This window comes from Puma concolor, chromosome C2, assembly GCF_028749965.1.
Source record: "Puma concolor isolate L17-30 chromosome C2, mPumCon1.1.hap2, whole genome shotgun sequence".
In the NCBI taxonomy this organism is placed as follows: Eukaryota; Metazoa; Chordata; class Mammalia; order Carnivora; family Felidae; genus Puma; species Puma concolor.
This window is the reverse complement of record NC_141675.1, coordinates 75,786,232-75,804,385: the sequence shown is the minus strand read 5'-3', so window position 1 is coordinate 75,804,385 and position 18,154 is coordinate 75,786,232. Positions and strand designations below refer to the sequence as shown.

The 18,154-nt window shown below is 44.0% G+C and overlaps 1 protein-coding gene across 7 annotated transcripts in view; it reads left to right on the top strand.

Annotated features, from left to right (window-relative positions):
• KLHL6 (kelch like family member 6) overlaps positions 1 to 18,154 on the top strand; it is a 115,956-nt gene that overhangs the window by 81,257 nt on the left and 16,545 nt on the right. For all 7 annotated transcript variants that reach the window (XR_015240152.1, XR_015240151.1, XM_086674827.1 and 4 more), the window contains one exon: positions 9,755 to 10,204. Coding sequence is in view for 5 of the 7 variants with exons in the window: in XM_086674827.1 (XP_086530953.1) it covers positions 9,755 to 10,204 (450 nt within the window). In the remaining 2 variants the exon portion in view is untranslated. The remainder of the gene's footprint in view (positions 1 to 9,754; positions 10,205 to 18,154) is intronic.

Below are 18,154 nucleotides of genomic sequence, written 5' to 3'. Positions count from 1 at the left end.
CTTGTGTTGTCATTGATAGGGACCCACAGATTGTGTCTACCCACCATCGGAATAGCCAGTGGATCCAGGCGAGAAAACCAGCCCAACTATTTCTTTGCTACTGTCTAGAGAAAATCAATCTGTTGACGGATGCATCCTCTCCCACACATTCCCTTTGTCAACCAATGTTGCTGTGTGGCCATTGTAGGTGATAAGAAATTGGGGTTACTCTCCTGGGTCCGCAGGACAGTAATAGTTGTGCTTCCCAGAGCATTCACAATGTGGCAACTGTTTTGCCTACATGGTTTCATTTAAAATGAGGTATGTATTTTTACCCCCAATTTTTAGTGATGTAAAAGATCAAGGTTTCATGGCTAATGAGAGAGGAGCCTGGATTTCACCCCTATCTGCTTATGCTAGCCTGTGTGTTCCCCACTACATACTGCGTGCGTCCCTCAGAGCAAGGCCTGGAGCAAGTCAGGATCCTGAAGGCAGCTGGGGCTGTTGGCATCCTCAGGGAGGGCTGCCCAGTGGAAAATTCTGGAAACCAGTGGGGCCCTGTAATTGTGTCAGCAGGTGAGAGTGGCACAGCTGCCACCCCTCATGCCTGACTCGCTCTGGGGAAACCAAATGTCCCCATCTCAACAGTGAGTCTGCTGCTGTCCACACAGTGTCTCTTTAAACGCATTTCTGTGTTTAATCTCAATGTTTACTCTTTTTTACTTTTAGGTATAACTTACGTTTAGTAAAATGCACACATCTTAAATGTACAGTTTTTGATTTTTTACACGTGTTTGCAGTCACGTAACCACACCCAGATCAAGCTCCAGAACATCCTTGGCATCCCAGAATGCTCTCTTATGCCCTCCACAGGTAGTACCTCCCCAGGGAGAGCTATCACTCTGGCATCTGTCACCATACATTAGTTTTGCCTCTCTGAATTGCATATTGTTCTTGAGTTCTAATTAGTATAGAGGATCTAAATCTGAGGCTACAAATGTAGGTGTGCAAAGATAAAAGCATGATTTAACCTATTATTTTTCTAACATTGAACTTAATCTGTTTCCTGAGCTTCCCATTCTATCAGTGATAGAAATTGTAGTCAACCTAATGATATCTCATTTGAGGAAAGCTTCATCAATTTAGCATCTGGTTTGCTTAAATGGTTCCAAGGGGGTGTTTACAGATTACCAGGACATTATAGAAAGAGGCATCTGGCCCAGGCTTACCATGGTTATTTGCATCATTGGTCTATGCTGGCACCTGCTGGAACATCTGTGTTCCCATTGGTCTCTCTCTGATCATTGACTCCTTCACCCGTGGCATCAGCTGGAAGTCCTCAGGCCCACCTGGTTCAGGCCCTCAGTCTTTGTGGGTCACTGTGCATTCTCTTTGTCCCGTTTGCAAGGCCTCCTCAGGTCTGCCAGTCCTCTCAGTGATTTCTTTGTCCCTCTCAGGAACACACAAGAAACTTCCATTTGCTTGCCTGTGCCAGTCTGGAACTATAGGGAATTTGGAGCAACTGCCATAGGTCCCCTTTGTCTAGAAACAACGCATTCCAGCTTCTCTTCTGCTTCTGCTATACTGGACTGCCGCTTTTCTGATTTCCTTTAGGAAGTCGAGGCACACATCCTTTTGCTCTCAGCTCCACAATCTCTAAGGAGCTTTTTGCTTTTCCTTTACTCTAGAGTTTGGCCTGGGTTGGGAGGCAGGGCATCATCTCAAGGACCCACACCTGCTTCTCACTTTATCACTAGACTCTCCTCTTTTTTCTTGGCTCCGGAATCATTGTTGGAAAAGCTGGCTGCTACATTATCATCCATTCTCCTACGTCTGTTGCTTTGACATAAACTGTATGCCTAGACTCTTTGGTATTCTGGCTTTTCCAGTTCAAAGGGCCCAGTTATTACTACTAACTGGTGTTTCAAAACTAATTTTCTACTGTAGGTTCTGAAAGTGTATTTAGAAACTCAAAAATCAAAATTGTCTTCTTTTGTCTATCCTATCATTCTTTCCCTGGGTATTCAGCCCTAGTTGCTGCCCATGGGTGGTGAAATACAGGAAGTGGGATATGGGGTTTTTGTTGTAATGAAAATCCATGTTACTACCAGATTTTGACTTTTACTTCTACCTAGTTTCTACAAATTACTAACTATTTACTACATTCAAGGTACTTTGTAAGAAACTATCGGGGAAATAAAGACAAAAATTATAAATATTGATCACATTTGTTTAGCAATTTATTGTATTCTTTCCCCTGCACGATCCATTCTGATGTTGACAATATTTCTGTGAGTGGGCTGGCCAGGTAATTCCTTCACAATGAGACTGCAAAGTGGGCTTTATTATTCTCAACACTTTCCAGACAAGGAATCTGTGGCTCAGAGAGAGTTCAGCTCATCAAAGAGTTGAAGCCATAATCAGAGGCCTAAACCCAAAACTTCTGACCCCTATACCTGCCTCCCGCCACTACCCCCAAAGCCTCAAAAGCAAGGACTCCCACTGAGCTTTCAAACCACAGGGCAATCCAGCCAGACCCCAGGGCAGAGTATAGGGTAGAAAAACGTTCTGGCCCTGAAGGAGGTGGCATTGACTTGGACTTCATAGAATAGGTAGGATTTCAACACGTGGCAGCTGGGTTGGGGGAAAAGTATTTAGGCAGAAGCAAAGACTTAAGTTTCCACTTCCCTACCTGATACCTTACCTGTTGCAGCTGTCTGCTCATGGACCTGCTTCTCAGGACTTGGCTTTGCTTAGATGCCCTACTGCTTCTGTGCCCTAAATTTGCACGCGCGCGCACACACACACACACACACCATATCCTGAGAATCAAACATATCCCAGACATAGTCATTCCATTTAATCCTCATAGTGGTGTCCCTTCTTGGCCTTCATCGTGTCCCTGAGCTGAGTCACTAAGCTCCAGCACTTGCCCCTTGACTCTTAGTATGGCCCATGTGGCTCCCTCATTGTGTGCTGCTGGCCCGTTGGGGGCCCCACTAGCTCCTCTGAAAATTCAGGGGCTGTCTGTTGCCTGAATCTTGACCAACCTTCCCACACCCTTTCCTTTCTCCCTGATCCCACTTCTGAGGTCAGTGTACCTCTATAGTTGCCTCAGTCCCCCAGAACCTGCCCCACCTTAGTGAGCAGACCATTTGCAGGTCTTAGCTCCCTTTCCTGCTCACCCCATATAGTTTCCAGGAACCAGCAGACCCCTCAGCCAAGTCTAGAGCAAGGACTGAAAGTTTGGAGCAGAGGACATCCTGGGAGTAGGGGGGCGGCGTATGGCCTTTGGTCTGAAGTAGATTATCATCTGAGAGAGGGGGAAAGGGGCAGGGATGGAAGATTAGGATCAGTGGCAATTTACAAATTTTAAGTATGAAGATCCTTCTTTCATATCAATACACACCCCATAGAAAAGTTTTATTTTTTATGACTATTATCTGAGAAGAAAAATGGTGACAAAAAATATTTACTATGAATTCATAAACAGGGGTGCCTGGGTGGCTCAGTTGGTTAAGCATCTGACTTTGGCTCAGGTCATGATCTCACAGTTCAAGAGTTCAAGCCCTGTGTTGGGCTCTGCACTGACAGCTCAGAGCCTGGAGCCTGCTTTGGATTCTGTGTCTCCCTCTCTCTCTGCCCCTCCCCTGCTCATGCTCTCTCTCTCTCTCAAAAATAAACAAACATTAAAAAAATTTTAAAAAATAAATAAACTTAAAAAAATGAATTGACACTTTCAAATAAATTTGAAGTTTTTAAATCTCATCAACAAATTATATGCTCTTCACATACACTGATTTGTTGGGGCTTGAAGGTAAGAATACCAATGTCTTTATACACCCTTTGCAATAACTATAAGGTCACTTAGGGACTGTGGTCAATGGAATTATTGATTTGGGTCAAAATATGGCTTCAGTTTTTCTGGGGTGGATTTGAAGGCACCTCTAGGGAGATGTGGAATTACATTGGTTAAGTCTGTTAAGATCCCAGATTCTGGAGACCCTGAAGGGAAGCAGAGGGAGGACAGTGGAGATGGGGAGCAGGGCGTACATTCTCATTGAGACAGACACTTCTCATGGGAACTGCAGCTATGTCTCAAGTGGTTTCTTTGATTGTATTTTTAGTCCTTGTTCGAGGTCAGGTGCCTGACTGTAACCTTTTGCTCACATGTCCCCTCAAACAGGAAGTTGGCTGTCTGTTGCCATTATCTGTCATCGCTCAGCTTTAATAAACAAGTTCATGTGTCATTTGGACAGGCTGAGAATGAAAATTTACACTGGCATCTTAAATAATCTTGAATATGAAGAAATAAAAAACACATATATTTTAAATAAAACAATTTATTGTTCCCATGACTCCCCTGCCCATCAGCAGTTTCTCAGCCATTGGTTAGTATGCTGCTCTATACCCCTCATACTCAAAAGTGTTTATTGAAGCATATTCTGAGGGGAATGTAGACAATTTGGAGATCACCACTACCCTTGTTCTCATAAGGCCTCTTCAGACTCTCCTTGAATTTTGTTAGCTTAACAATGTTACAGTTACAGAGGCAGTGTGATGCCCAATGAGAAGAGTGAGCTAGCCATGACCTTGAGCATCATCTGTACCACTTACTGGCTGTGTGGCCTTAGGCAACACACTCAACTCTTTGAATTCTCTATTTCTTCCTTTGTGCAAATGGTCTGTGCTAATACCTACCTTATTATTACTTGTTAAATAAAGTATATTTGTTAAAAAATAAAATGTATTCATTAAAAAAATGGGTGGGGAAGTGTCTAGCATAGGTCTTGGTACATACTAGGTATCTGAAAACTATTTTCCTCCCCTCTCTTCTTTTTGGCAGAGTTTGTGCTAGGGGCTATTAGAAATAAAAACACAAATATGACCCAGAACCTGCCCTTGGGATGCCTGACTGTTGTACAAAGGAGAAATGTAATTGGTGCTCCACAGAGGGTCAAGTGAGTCGCTCAGTGGAGCACAGAGGAGGCAGGGATTGATTCTGTGTTGGGCAACTGAAAAAGCCATGAAGCAGGAAGTGGCTTTTGAGAAAGAACTTCATGAATTGGCAGGATTTCTCCATTTCTTTTCCCTTCCTTTATCTTTCATTTTCCTTTCTTCTTAAGCACATATTGACCCAGAATTAAAAATGTCCAGAGGCAGAGAAGGCTTAAAACACAGTTAAGACTCTCTGGTCTTGTCGTCCTGGCTCTCCTTCTTGTGTTGGCTTTGTCCTCAGGTGCATGGATACTAGAGAGCAACTCACAGCATCTCCTGTAAACCCAATTTTCAGAAAACTGCCACAGGTGCAAACAAATGCTTGCACACTGTTGTAGGGGTTCACAGACTCTGGACCCCCTCCGTCAGTCCCAAACTTAACACTCCAAATGAAAAAAATAACCTGTGTGTAGATGAGGCGATGGCCATGGTACTCCTTCCCCCCCTTTTTTTTTAAGTTTTATTTATTTATTTGGGGGGGGCAGAGAGAGAAAGAATCCCAAGCAGGAGAGGGAGAGAGAGAGAATCCTTTGTCGGGCTCTGCACTGTCAGTCGAACTCACGAACCGTGAGATCATGACCTGAGCCGAAATCAAGAGTCACTTAACCTACTGAACCACCCAGGCACCCCTCTTCCCCTTTTTTTGAAGTTAATTTAAAAGGGGCCTTCTCAGTTGAAATTGGTGTGAGCTATCCTGATTCCTTTCTTAAACAGTGGAGCTCTGGAGTCAAACTTGCCTGGGCAGGGAGAGCAGGATTTTAACAGAGTGATGAGAGAGGAAGCAGGTTCAGGCTGATGAAACAGCCCGAGCACAGAAAGGCTCTGTGACAGACAAGCTTAGGAATGTTTGGGGAAGGTGAATAGACAGGTCTGACTGTGGAGAGGTTCTATCAGGGAAAGTCCTGGTGACAGTGTACAGCTTGAGGGGTAAGAATAGGGCTGCCTTCACTTTCAGGCAGTGGAATCACCGAACTGTGTTATATAGCATTTATCACAGTTGTAATTTGACACGTGTGTGATTATTTGATTACTGTTTGCCTTCTCCACTCGTCTGTCAGGTCCAATGAGCACAGGCACTGTGTCTCTTTCTGCTCACCTCTGTTGTCCGATACTGACTGATGGCCTACTACATAACAGATGTTCAGTACACATTCTGGAAATTAACAGGTGGATGAATGGGGGAATGAATGGTGTCTGGCTGGGGAGGGACACTCTGGATCAATGTTTCTAACAAATGTGAGCTCCAGTACTTGGTTTGATTCTCCTTCACGGTTTCCTTCTTTGCTTATTAGTAGTCATGAAGCAGGGGTAGGAATTGGCACCTTGTGGGTCAAGCTTTCCTCCAGGCAGATCAGATTACTGGAGCTCTTGTTGGTGAATTATGCAAATCATGGTTGGCATCTGCCAAGCCCTTGTCCTGTACACACACTGCTCGACCTGAGGAAGCTTGAAGTTGTCTTAAAACATGCATTTTTGGAATTAGATAAGACTGCTTCAAATTTTAGCTCTACCTCTTATTAGCTATAACTGTTTGAGGAAATCACTTCTCTGGATCTCCTTTCCTCATCTATAAACCAGGAAAGATAATAAACATCTACTTTATAGTATTGTGAGGATTAAATTAGCTCAGTAATATAAAGGGGCTGGCACATCATAGGTGTTCTTTGTTTTATTTTTTACATTTTATTTTCTCATTGTGTCCTTGAAAATTGCAAGGAGTATTTCTTTTCTTTTCTTTTTTCTGATTTTAAAAGCAACTTCATGCTCAGTGTAGAACATTTGTTCTAAACAGCAAAGTCTAAAAGAAAAATTAGCAACTGCATTTGAGATAAACACGATTCGCGTTTTGATGTGTTACCTTCAAGTGTTTTCGCCATTCATGAGAGACTTTATTGTAAAACAGATAATTCTGTCACATGGTGGACAATGCAAGGGAGGAAATAAAGGTAAACAGTGAGAAGTAAGCCTTCCTCTGTACCCAGACCCCAGCCACCAGTTCCCCTCCTCAGAGACAACCACTGTTACCAGGTTCTTAGGTGGCCTCCTAGAGACAGTTTACATATTTAGAAAATCTGTTTTATTTTCATACCATCTTCTTCTTATGCAAACACTGGAATAGTGTATGTGCTATTTACACTAGAGGCTGTCACAAAAGTGAGTTCCCTTTTAGCGCTCATAGATATCTCTGTGGGCAGGGCCACATACGGCTCTGGTGACAGGTTCTGAGGGCTCAACAAGGTTTGGTCTCAGATGTATATTTTTACTCTTTGAACTGAAAATCTGCAGACAACTCAACAGGTGTTAGAGTTCTCAGTCTCAACCGTTTCTACAGTTGCTCATGCGAGGAGTAGATCTGCAGGCCATGGCTGGAGCCAGCTGACAGGGCAGTCTGAGGTAGAATTAAAGCTACTCCAACATTTCATTGACCCTCAGTCAATTTTCTTAAAGTTTATTTATTGATTTTGAGAGAGAGAAAGCGGGGGGGGGGGGGGAAGAGGGGCAAAGAGAGGGAGAGAGAGAATCCCAAGCAGGCTTCATGCTGTCAGTACAGAGCCTGATGCAGGGCTCGATCTCACAAATCTGTGAGATCATGACCTGAGCCAAAATCAAGAGTTGGACACTTACCCAACTGAGCCACCCAGGTGCCCCTGACCCTCGGTCAATGTTTTCTAAACTGACAATTGGAACGAGAGTTCTGACATGGAAAGGTAATATGTTGCAATTGGGATTGATCCAAAAGTCAGGGATGTGTGCCCCTTAGAATGCACTGGACTGAAGACCAAAGCCCAATCATTCTAAGACCAGTCCTGCCCCTGCCCCCACCCTTCAGGCCCCACAACTCTGCTACCCTCAGCTCCTGTCACTGGAGCTCTTCTCTGCAGGCTACATCCGTCCCAGTGCAGGTCTGTCCCATTCATACTGTCACTGGGCCCTGCCTTCAAATTGACCCTCCCTGCCAGGTCCTCTCCACTCAGCCTCCCTCTTTCCCTCCTGTTAATTCATCAACACAAGAACACTGAGACCTTGACTCTCCATGGAGCCCAGTGGATATGGAATGGGGATAGGAAGTTGGATGTGTTCAAAGCTAAGCTCCAGAGAACAGTAAGTAAGAATGGACTGATACATTTGAATATCGTACACTTGAAACTAATGTAACACTGTATGTTAAAATTATATTGGAATTAAAATTAAAAATGAAAAAAAGAATGAACTGATGCATTTGAGACACCTCATCTGGAAAATGAATATTAAGTAATATAATGGATATGGCAGTGCTTTGTAAAGTGTTAAGTGCTATATAAACATAAGGGACTCATATTTTTTTAAAGTTTTTTTAATTTATCTTGAGAGAGAGAGATAGAGAGTGAGCAGGGGAGGGGAAGAGAGAGGGAGACACAGAATCTGAAGCAGGCTCCAGGCTCCACGCTATCAGCACAGAGCCTGACGTGGGGCTCGAACTCACAAACAGTGAGATCATTTCCTGAGTTGAAACCAAGAAGGGACTCATATTTTTATGAGGATGATGATCATTTAAAACTAAGACACGTAAACCAACGATTTTACAAATGAACTTTTAAATTACAGAAGTGCTACTTCATTTTAGAGGATTTATAAAGTATGTAAAAAAAAAAAAGGAAGAGAAATTCTCAGAGTCTTATTAGAGAGTGTAGTATCTTGTATTATTTATACAGTATATTCCCTTTCTATCCTTATGGGACTGTTTCTGTGGGAGGATTATTTTTTCCTTGACAACAGATTTTGCCATGTGACTTACTCTGGCTGGTTAGGTGTGAGTGGAAATGGCATGTGCAACTTCTGAGCTAAAACTTAAGAGCCTTTCGGTAGCTCTGCTGTCTTTTTTCTCCTTCTGTCATAACACTGGCATATATCTCAGTCAAGGGCTTTTCAGTCATCTTGGAATGAAGACCCCTGTAGGACATATAATGTGAGTGAGAGATAATCATTTATTCTTGTCAGCATCTGAGATTTGGGGGTTGTTTGTTACTGTAGCAAAAATTATCCTAAGATACCTGATATCCTGAGATATCATACCTGTTAATATTTTGGTGTACACACTTCAGCCTTTATTTTTATGCCTGTGTCCCATATTTTCAATAAAAAGTGGATTATAACATACCTATGGTTTTGTGGAGTGCTTTTCTCATTTCAGCTGCAAATGTTTTAGTATATATTTCTAAAAGACAAGGATTCTTCTTTAAACATAATCACAATACCATTACCACACTTAAAATGAATAATAATCTGAATTAAGGATCCAAATAAAGTCCATACTTTGCACTAGCTTGATGTGTCTCTTACATCTCTGTGCGTTTTCAGGTTCCTCCTCTCCGTCTCTCTCTCTCAGCCTTGTGATGTATTTGTTGAAGAAATTGAACTGGCTGTTATGTAAAGTTTCTCACAGTCTGGATTTTGCTGATGGTATATTCCCATGGCATCATTTAACATGTTCCTCTTTCTGCTGTATTTCCTGTAAATTGCTGATTAAATCTAGAAGCTTGATCAGGTTCAGTGAACAGATTTTTAAACTCAGTACATTATGAACATTTTCTATGTCATTTAATTTTCTTGTACATACTTTATTAATGACTACGGGGCTGTTGAAAACAAGAATGTACTATCATTTCTTTAGCTATAGTCCCCTATTGTCAGTCATTGGGATTGTTCTAATTTTTTGTTGCTACACACAACTCCCTGATAAACCTCCTTGGGGACTAATGGTTTTCTGGCCTGATTTGCCTCCCTTCTGTTCTCTTAGTTCCTGCGGATGGTGGATGCCTGTGCTAGCTTCCTAACAGAAGCCTTGAATCCAGAAAACTGTGTTGGAATACTGAGGCTGGCAGATACACACTCCTTGGACAGCCTGAAAAAGCAGGTGCAAAATTACATCATCCAAAACTTTGTGCAGATTCTGAACTCTGAGGAGTTCCTAGAACTTCCCGTGGACACTCTGTACCACATCTTGAAGAGTGATGAGCTGTATGTAACAGAGGAGGCTCAGGTGTTTGAGACTGTGATGAGTTGGGTCCGGCACAAACAGGCAGAACGACTCTGCTTGCTCCCCTACCTCCTTGAGAATGTGCGCTTGCCACTGCTGGACCCGTGGTACTTTGTGGAGACGGTGGAGGCAGATCCTCTCATCAGACAGTGCCCGGAGGTCTTCCCGCTGCTTCAGGAAGCCAGGATGTACCACCTTTCAGGCAATGAGGTGAGCTGACGATGAGCAACACTAGCTAACCAGTGAGGTAAAGGAGTCTGCGGGCCTCACAGAAATATAGGTGAGGCTGGCTTACAGAACCTTACTTCATGGTGAAGACAATTGCCACACCGTCTACGGTTTGAGTCAGGCAGTTCCAGATGCCCTGGATTTCTGATCTGTGAAATGGGGATGATACCACATCATAAACAGCTACTGAGAGGATTGAGTGAGATAGGAAATTGCTCAGCACCGTGCCCAGCACATCCTTCCTCTTCCCAGGGCTTAAGAGTAGAGGTTGGTGGGGGTGACGTACACAGGACAGAATGCGCCCTGTTCAGTCACCATTCCACAGGAGCACAGCTTTCCTAGTTTGCCCGCTCTGGGAACTGCGAGTCTCTTGGATATCCTGTGAATGTTACCTTGGTTCAGACTGTCGTTGTTTCCTTTCCGAATTTCCAAAAATTCCTCAAAACTCACCTTCCTGCCCTCAGTCTGGCCTCCCTCCAATTCATTCACCAGCTGGATAATCTAAAACTCAAGCCTCATCATTGTGTTCTTGGGCTTACCCTCTTCGTGGCTCCCCGTGACTCCCAGGATCAAGCCCACACACTTCCTGCCTGAGCTCCTGTTGCAGGGAGTATGGCCGGAGTCGCAAAAGAGGAGTCCGAAAACAAAATGCAGTTAAGTGAAGTTCCCCATACTCGAGTCGGAATGAGGCCCCGACTCCAGCATGAAGCTTCTTTTTATTAGGATAATTGCTAAAGACTACGTGCATAAAGTCAGCTAAGTAAGTGTGTTAATCAGGTTAATGGTTTAGCTTTTTTCAAGGTTGAATTTTGAGTTAATTGGTTTCTATACCACTAGGAAGGGTCAGGTGTGAAGGACGATCTGGCCCTGGACAAATGGCTCTAGGTGTTCCTTAGGAGCCGCAGTCGCATTCAGCTGTGTAAACGTGTCCTAAGCCCTTGCACCTTCTCCAGCCCTTCCCTTTTGAAGTCTCCTCCTTTGAGCCTTCCCTCCTGCATCTCCCACATCTCCCAGAGCCTGGCCCTACACTCTTCACCTCCTGCCCACTTCTCTGGCTCCATCTCCAACCTCTCCCTTCTGCTACACGCTAATGCTCTGCTTGCAATTCCCCAAAGTGGACGTGCCTTTTCACCCTCTGTTGCAGGAGAATGAGGTGCTGTTCAAATGCCTTTTCCTCTCTCCATCTAATTAACTTTACTCTGGCTTCAAAAAGTTAAAGCATCACCTTCTTCAGAGACCTCTCTCTTCTCATAGTCCCTGGTGCATTGCTCTATCGTAGCACCAACCACTGCGTGGTAACCATTGTGTTCCTCATCTGTAAATGTCTCTATACTGGGAGCTTGTAATGGTAGGAAATATATCTTATGGGACTTTTCATCTCCAGACCTTAGGAGAATCCCTGGTGTAGAGTAAGTGATTGGTAAATGTTTGTTGAATGAAGAAATGAGTACCAAGATGATGAATACATGTATCATTTGGATGTTCCTGGTTCTGCTTAACAAATTTCTGAAGAAATGTTTTATTCAAATCTTTATAAAGACAAAAATAGGCTTAATGGAGAGGAACAAAACTATCCGGAAATAATACTATAGGGATAGTGTATTTAAAGCTTATACACATGAACACACACACATACACACACACACACACACACACACACATATATATATATATATATATATATATATATATATATATATATATATATATATATATACCACTGTCCAGTAGATCTGGGATAGGCTACCAAAACTTCATTAGGCCATTGATAGAAATCCTAGCCACAGGTGGTTTAGAAATTGTCTTTCTGAGGCCCCTAGGAGCCTCCTTCTTTTCCTGTGTGTCCTCTTCTCATTCTTTGTTGCCCTCAGATCTGCTGTCATTGGTTCACTCTGCAAATATATCCTTAAATGTTTGGCAGAATTTACCAGTGATACTATCAGAACCAGGAGTTTTCTTTGTGAGGTTTTTAGCTATAAACTGTATTTCTTTAGTAGATATCGGGTTATCTATTTCTTCCAGAATGAGCTTTGGTAGTTTGTGTCTTTCAAAGAAGTTGTGGAATTTTTGCCATAAAGTTGCTCACGGTATTCCTTTATTATCCTTCTAATAACTATAGAATCCATAGTGCTGTCACATCTCTCATTCTAGATATTGGTAATTTGTGTCTCCTCTTTTTTTTTTCCCCCTGATCAGTCTGGTTAGAGGCTTATCAATTTTATCAAAGAAACAGCTTCTGGTTTCATTTGTTTTTATAGTTTATTTCACTTATTTGTACTCCGATCTTGATTATTTTCTTTCTCTGCTTGCTTTGGGTTTGATTTTCTTGATTAAAAAAATTTTTTTTAATGTTTATTTATTTTTGAGACAGAGACAGAGTGTGAGTGGGGGAGGGGCAGAGAGAGACACACACACACAGAGATCTGAAGCAGGGTCCAGGCTCTGAGCTGTCAGCACAGAGCCCGACGTGGGGCTTGAACCCATGAACCATGAGATCACGGCTTGAGCTGAAGTCTGGCACTTAACCTACTGAGCCACCCAGGCACCCCTAATTTTCTTTGATTTTTTTTTTTTTTAAGTGGGAGCTGAAGTCACTGATTTGAGAACTTTCTTTTTTTTTTTTTCTAGTATTGCCAGCAGTGCTATAAATTTCCCCCTAAGTACCACTTTAACAGCATCCCATATATTTTAATAACCTTTATATGTATGTATGTATGTTTGTATGTATGTATACATTTAGTTATTGCAAATAAGTCCTAAACACCAGCTATTTGCCAGATATGGCCCTGGGCACTACAAAAACAGTTTCTGCCTTATGAAATTGATGGTCTATCAGAGAAGCCAAGACAGTAAGCAGATGAACAGTGATGAGTACACAGAGGTAGGAGTCTAGGCAACCATATGGGCCCTGCCCTATGCTGGATATGTGGGTCACTGGCAGATGGCTCAGCACCGAGCATTAAAGCTCTCATAAAATTGCAAACTGTGTCAGTCTCTGCAGCTGCTCTCAGTTCAGGGTCTTGATCAACTACACTTCCAGTATTCTAGCTATTTTTATTTCTGCTTCCTGTTTCCTAAGTCCCTGAAATGCAGGTGATAAAGGTTTTCCTCTTCTATAAAATATCTGTACTATGCCTTCTGCAAAATTGCTGCTCTGAAATATGTGCTCTCACTTCGGTGTTTGCAGCGTGGGGGAGAGTGGGAGACAGAAGTCTTCTATCTGGAAGAGTTTCCAGTGGCAGGAACTTGGGCTTGCGTTTAGGTAGATCTGAGTTTTAATCTTGACTGTACAATTTACTGACAGTGTGACCTTGGGTAAGCTACTTAGCTGCTTTAAAGCTCTGTCCTGCCCTGTAACGTGGAGATAATGATGTCTACCAACTGATACCAGTTGTTCTGAGAATTAAGTAAGGTAATGAACGTGATGTGGTTAGCAGCGTCTGGCTCATGGTGTAAGACCCCACAAATGAAGACTCTTCTTGTTCTTCTGCAGTTCCTTTATGGTGTTCTGTCTCCCACAACCAAGCATTTTCCTTCTCTGAAGCTAACATTTCTCTTTTCACTGTGTCCTAGGGTTGCTGATTTATTGTCCTAAACCCTCCCCAGGGCACTTTCTCATTCCCATGTTACAGTCTTGGTAGCTGAACCAACCAAACACAGTGATCTTCGAATCAGGGTCTCATTGCCAGTTGATTCCCTGAAACTCCCTGTCTGTTTGCTGCCTGAATGATCTTCGGTTTACTCCTCAGAATAGTAGTGAAAGCCTGGAGGCTAGTCTCTGAACATACTTCTCCCCTTAACCTTCCTTTTCCAAACTTGAACCCTTCTTGCCCTATCATTATCTCTCCCTTTTAACCTTGTTCCTCCCCTAAGCTCGTGGAGGTGGCAGCGGTGGGATATTTTAGAACCCTAAAAGCAGATGTCAATCCACATTTGATTTAGGGGTGGTAGCCAGTACCTTCACTGAGAGAAGTCTTTTGGGGCAGAGAAAGTTTCTCCTGTATTTAATTACCTCCTAAATTTCCTGCGACCACCTTGGTCTGTACCAAAGACTGCTCTGACATGTGTGGTGTCATTCATTCCTGAGGACAGAGGGGGCAAAGGCTCAGCCTTGAGGACAGCTTTGTTGAAGCAATATGATCACTTCTGTTGGTCCTCTAGTACAGGCCCTGTTAATGAGTGGTCAGTAAGGTGAAACTGCCTGTTCTATTGAAAAAATTTTTTTAATGTTTATTTTTTGAGGGAGGGAGGGAGAGAGAGAGGGAGAGAGAGAGAGAGAGAGAGAACGGGGGGAGGGGCAAAGAGAGAGAGGGAGACACAGAGTCTGAAGCAGGCTCCAGGCTCTGAGCTGTCAGCCCGACAGGGGTCTCAAACCCACGATCCACAATGTTTACTGTTTATTTTTTGAGGGAGGGAGGGAGAGAGAGAGAGGGAGAGAGAGAACAGGGGGGAGGGGCAAGGAGAGAGAGGGAGACACAGAGTCTGCAGCAGGCTCCAGGCTCTGAGCTGTCAGCACAGAGCTCAACATGGGGCTCGAACTCACCGGCTGTGGGATCATGACCTGAGCCGAAGTCGGACGCTTAAGGGACGGAGACACCCAAGTTGCCCCTGCCTGTTCTGTTTTTAACAATCTGAAAATAAACTGGTTAGGCCTGATTGTTGCATGCGATTCTTTGGCAAACACTTCTGTGTATCTGCAACAAAGTTGCACGTCTCTGACTTCAGACAGGCACGTCTCATGCCTTTGGAGTTAATATTTTGCCAAATGTAGCTGTGTTTACAGTTTGATAATTAGTGCCACCACTGAGGAGTCCTGCGGTGCCAAGTGATAAGGCAGGTCTTAATACCCAGCAATTCCATCAACTAGATGCCTGTATTAGTTTTCTATTGCGGTGCAACAAATTATCCAAAACTTTACAGTTTAAGACAACAAACATTTATTATCTCACAGCTGGCAGGAATCTAGGCTTAGTGGTTTAGTTGGGTGGTTCTGGTTCATAGTCTCTTACGAAGTTGTAGTCAAGCCATTAGCTGGGGTTGCGGTCATCTCAATGCTCAAGCGGGGTTGGAGGATCAACTTCCAAGCTCATGCATAGGATTGTTGAGAGGTGTCTGTTCCTTGCTGGCTATTGGCTAGAAGCCTCAGTTTCTGCCAGATGGGCTTCTCCATAGCAGCTGGCTTTCCCCAGAGCAAATGGCACCAGAAAAACTGAGAGAGCAATCAAGATTAAAGCTATAGTGCTTTTGATAACCTAGTTTCAGCAGAGATATACCATCACCTTTGCTGTATTCTGTTGGCCCAGGGACCAACCCTCGAATAATGTGGGGAGAACAACATAAAATGTAAATATCCTGAGGTGGGGATTGCCGGGTACCACTGAGGAAGGTGTTTACAACAGTGATCTAGACTGGAAAAAAATATCTGTATCAGGTCCTGAGTTACCTAGCTCTCCTATTCATTCATTCATTCATTCATTCATTCATTCACTCATTCAGCAAAGGTTTATAGAAACTCACAACCTCCAAGCACTGTTCTTGATGCTGAGAATCCATTGAAGAATAAGGGCTGTTCCTGCCCTCAGGGATCTTCTAGTAACTTACAAAGAAGTATGCAAAGTGCTGTGATGGGGAAATTCAGGACTGTGGGAACATGTGTGGAAAGTCAGGAGGCACCTGGATGGCTCAGTCAGTTAAGTGTCTGATTCTTGGTTTCAGCTCAGGTCATGCTCTCATGGTTTCATGAGTTCGAGCCCTGCATCGGGCTCTGCGCCAACAGTGTAGAGCCTTCTTGGGATTGTCTCCTCCCTCTCTCTCTGCCCCTCCCCCACTGTGCGCGCGTGTGCGCGCACGCTCGCGCGCGCGCGCTCTCTCTCTCTCTCTCTCTCTCTCTGGTGCACCTGGGTGGCTCAGTCGGTTAAGCATTTGACTTCGGCTCAGGCCATGATATCCAGGTTTGTGAGTTCAAGCCCCGCATTGGGTTTTGTGCTGACAGCTCAGAGCCTGGAGCCTGCTTCGGATTCTGTGTCTCCCTCTCTCTGTGTTCCTCCCCTGCTCCCATTCTCTCTCTGTCTCTCAAAAATAAATAAAGATAAAAAAAAAAAAAAAGAAAGTCAAGAATAGGCTCTTGGAGGAAAGGACAATGGGACATTACAAATAGTGCCAATGACTTAAAAGGTAAGTGGATGGGGAAGTGGTGTGGGAAATCAAGGACAGATATTAGGTGGGGATCCAGATAGCAGGCAGAAATGCAGGGGTTTTAGTCAATTGGAGCAGAGTCTTACATAGCCCAGGACTCAGGAATGGGGTACCAGTCTGGGAATCAGGAGTAAGATCACAGTCCAGTCCCCTACTGGCCAGCAGGCTATTGAGGCAGGAAAGCAGTCACTGTGAAGAAGATAGGGGGCTTTGGAGGGAGGCTGAGGCATGGCTCTCAGAGCTGGAATAAAGGTCATGTGGGGACCAGTTCTGGGAGGAACCCATTGCTGTCCTCTAAGCATTGCCCTACAATCCCTAATCCTCTTGAGAGGTTGTGCTGTGAACCAGGGTAGATAGTTGGAAAGAAAATCACAGAGTGGCAAAAACTGTCTTTGGTGCTCATCTCTCAGCTCCTGTCCTGCCAGCTTGGTATTCTCATAGTGCCTCCAAGTTCCCAGGACCACCCCTCCCACCTTTATCTCGGTTGTCTTTTCCACTGTCAATGCCCTCAGGTTCTGCCCATTGCCCCACACATCCTTACTTTCTGCTGGCTCCCAGAAGAGAGTCCTGCCACAGACTTTATGGCCATGAATTGAGGATGCAAAATTTACTGTATCTGACTCTTTGGTACAAAAAAACGAAGTCTGTGATGGACAAGTAGAGGTTGGATTTGGCTGGCCTGATTACTTGTGACCATTGATTGGATTCACCACTTAGGGTGCAGTTTTTGCTACTGTAACTTGTTTGTTGCATCTGTGGTCAAGACTGAAGCTTCATAGTCTGTGTTAGGTCAGCTTGCCCTTGCAGGAAAAAGCCGCTTTGGTCATCTGGGAAATGGGTGCTGCCTCTCTGTCTCCCATCAACCCACCTGCAGAACCTTCCCCACTGAGCCCAAGGGACAGATGGAACCAGGAGGAGGGAAGCTGTCCCCTTTCCCTAAGAATGCCGATATGACATCTCCAGCTGCTCCTACCATCATGGCTACCTGTTAAGGGCTGTGCATGTGCCAGGTGCTCTGCTCATCCCTCTACGTCATGACTTCATGAGTGCTCACAATGACCTGATGGCACAGAAGTGATGACAGGCATTTGCAGAGATTGTGTTGCTTCTCCAAGGTCACATGGCCATACGTGATGAAACCAGGACCAAACTTTGGTGTGTTTGATTTACAAACCTCTGTTCTTTAAGCTGGGTTCAAATATCTGTGGTGTGGGTGTATTTGCTTGTTCAAGGCTCTGAAGGGTCATATCTTTGGTGTTGGAACCCAGTCCTCCAACCTCCCCGGCCACACCGTGCTCCCTTTTGGTTTTTCCTTCCTAAGTCTCTAAGTGCTCTTAGGTGCCTACTATCGGGACTTCTCTTTCAGAAGAGGTCGGGTGGTGAGCAAAGTCTGGGATATCATCAAGAAATTGAAACCAGGAGAGAGTGGAAGGTGGCCAAAAATGAAATTTCAGGATTCAAGCCCTGGTGAGGCAAGAAGTGCATTTGATGGTAAATGGACCTGGATTTCTTAAGACAGCAGCAAAAGCAACAATAGGTAGCCTTTGTTGAGTGCCTGTTATACACCAGGCCCCTTTCAGGCCAAGCACACCATGTATATGATACCATTTAATCCTCACAACAAACCTATGAGGTAGTTACCACTAAAATTCCCATTACACAGATGATGAAACTGAGGCTCAAGGAGGTGAGGTCACCTGGTCATATGGTGGCAGAGTTGGGAATTGGGCTCTTCTC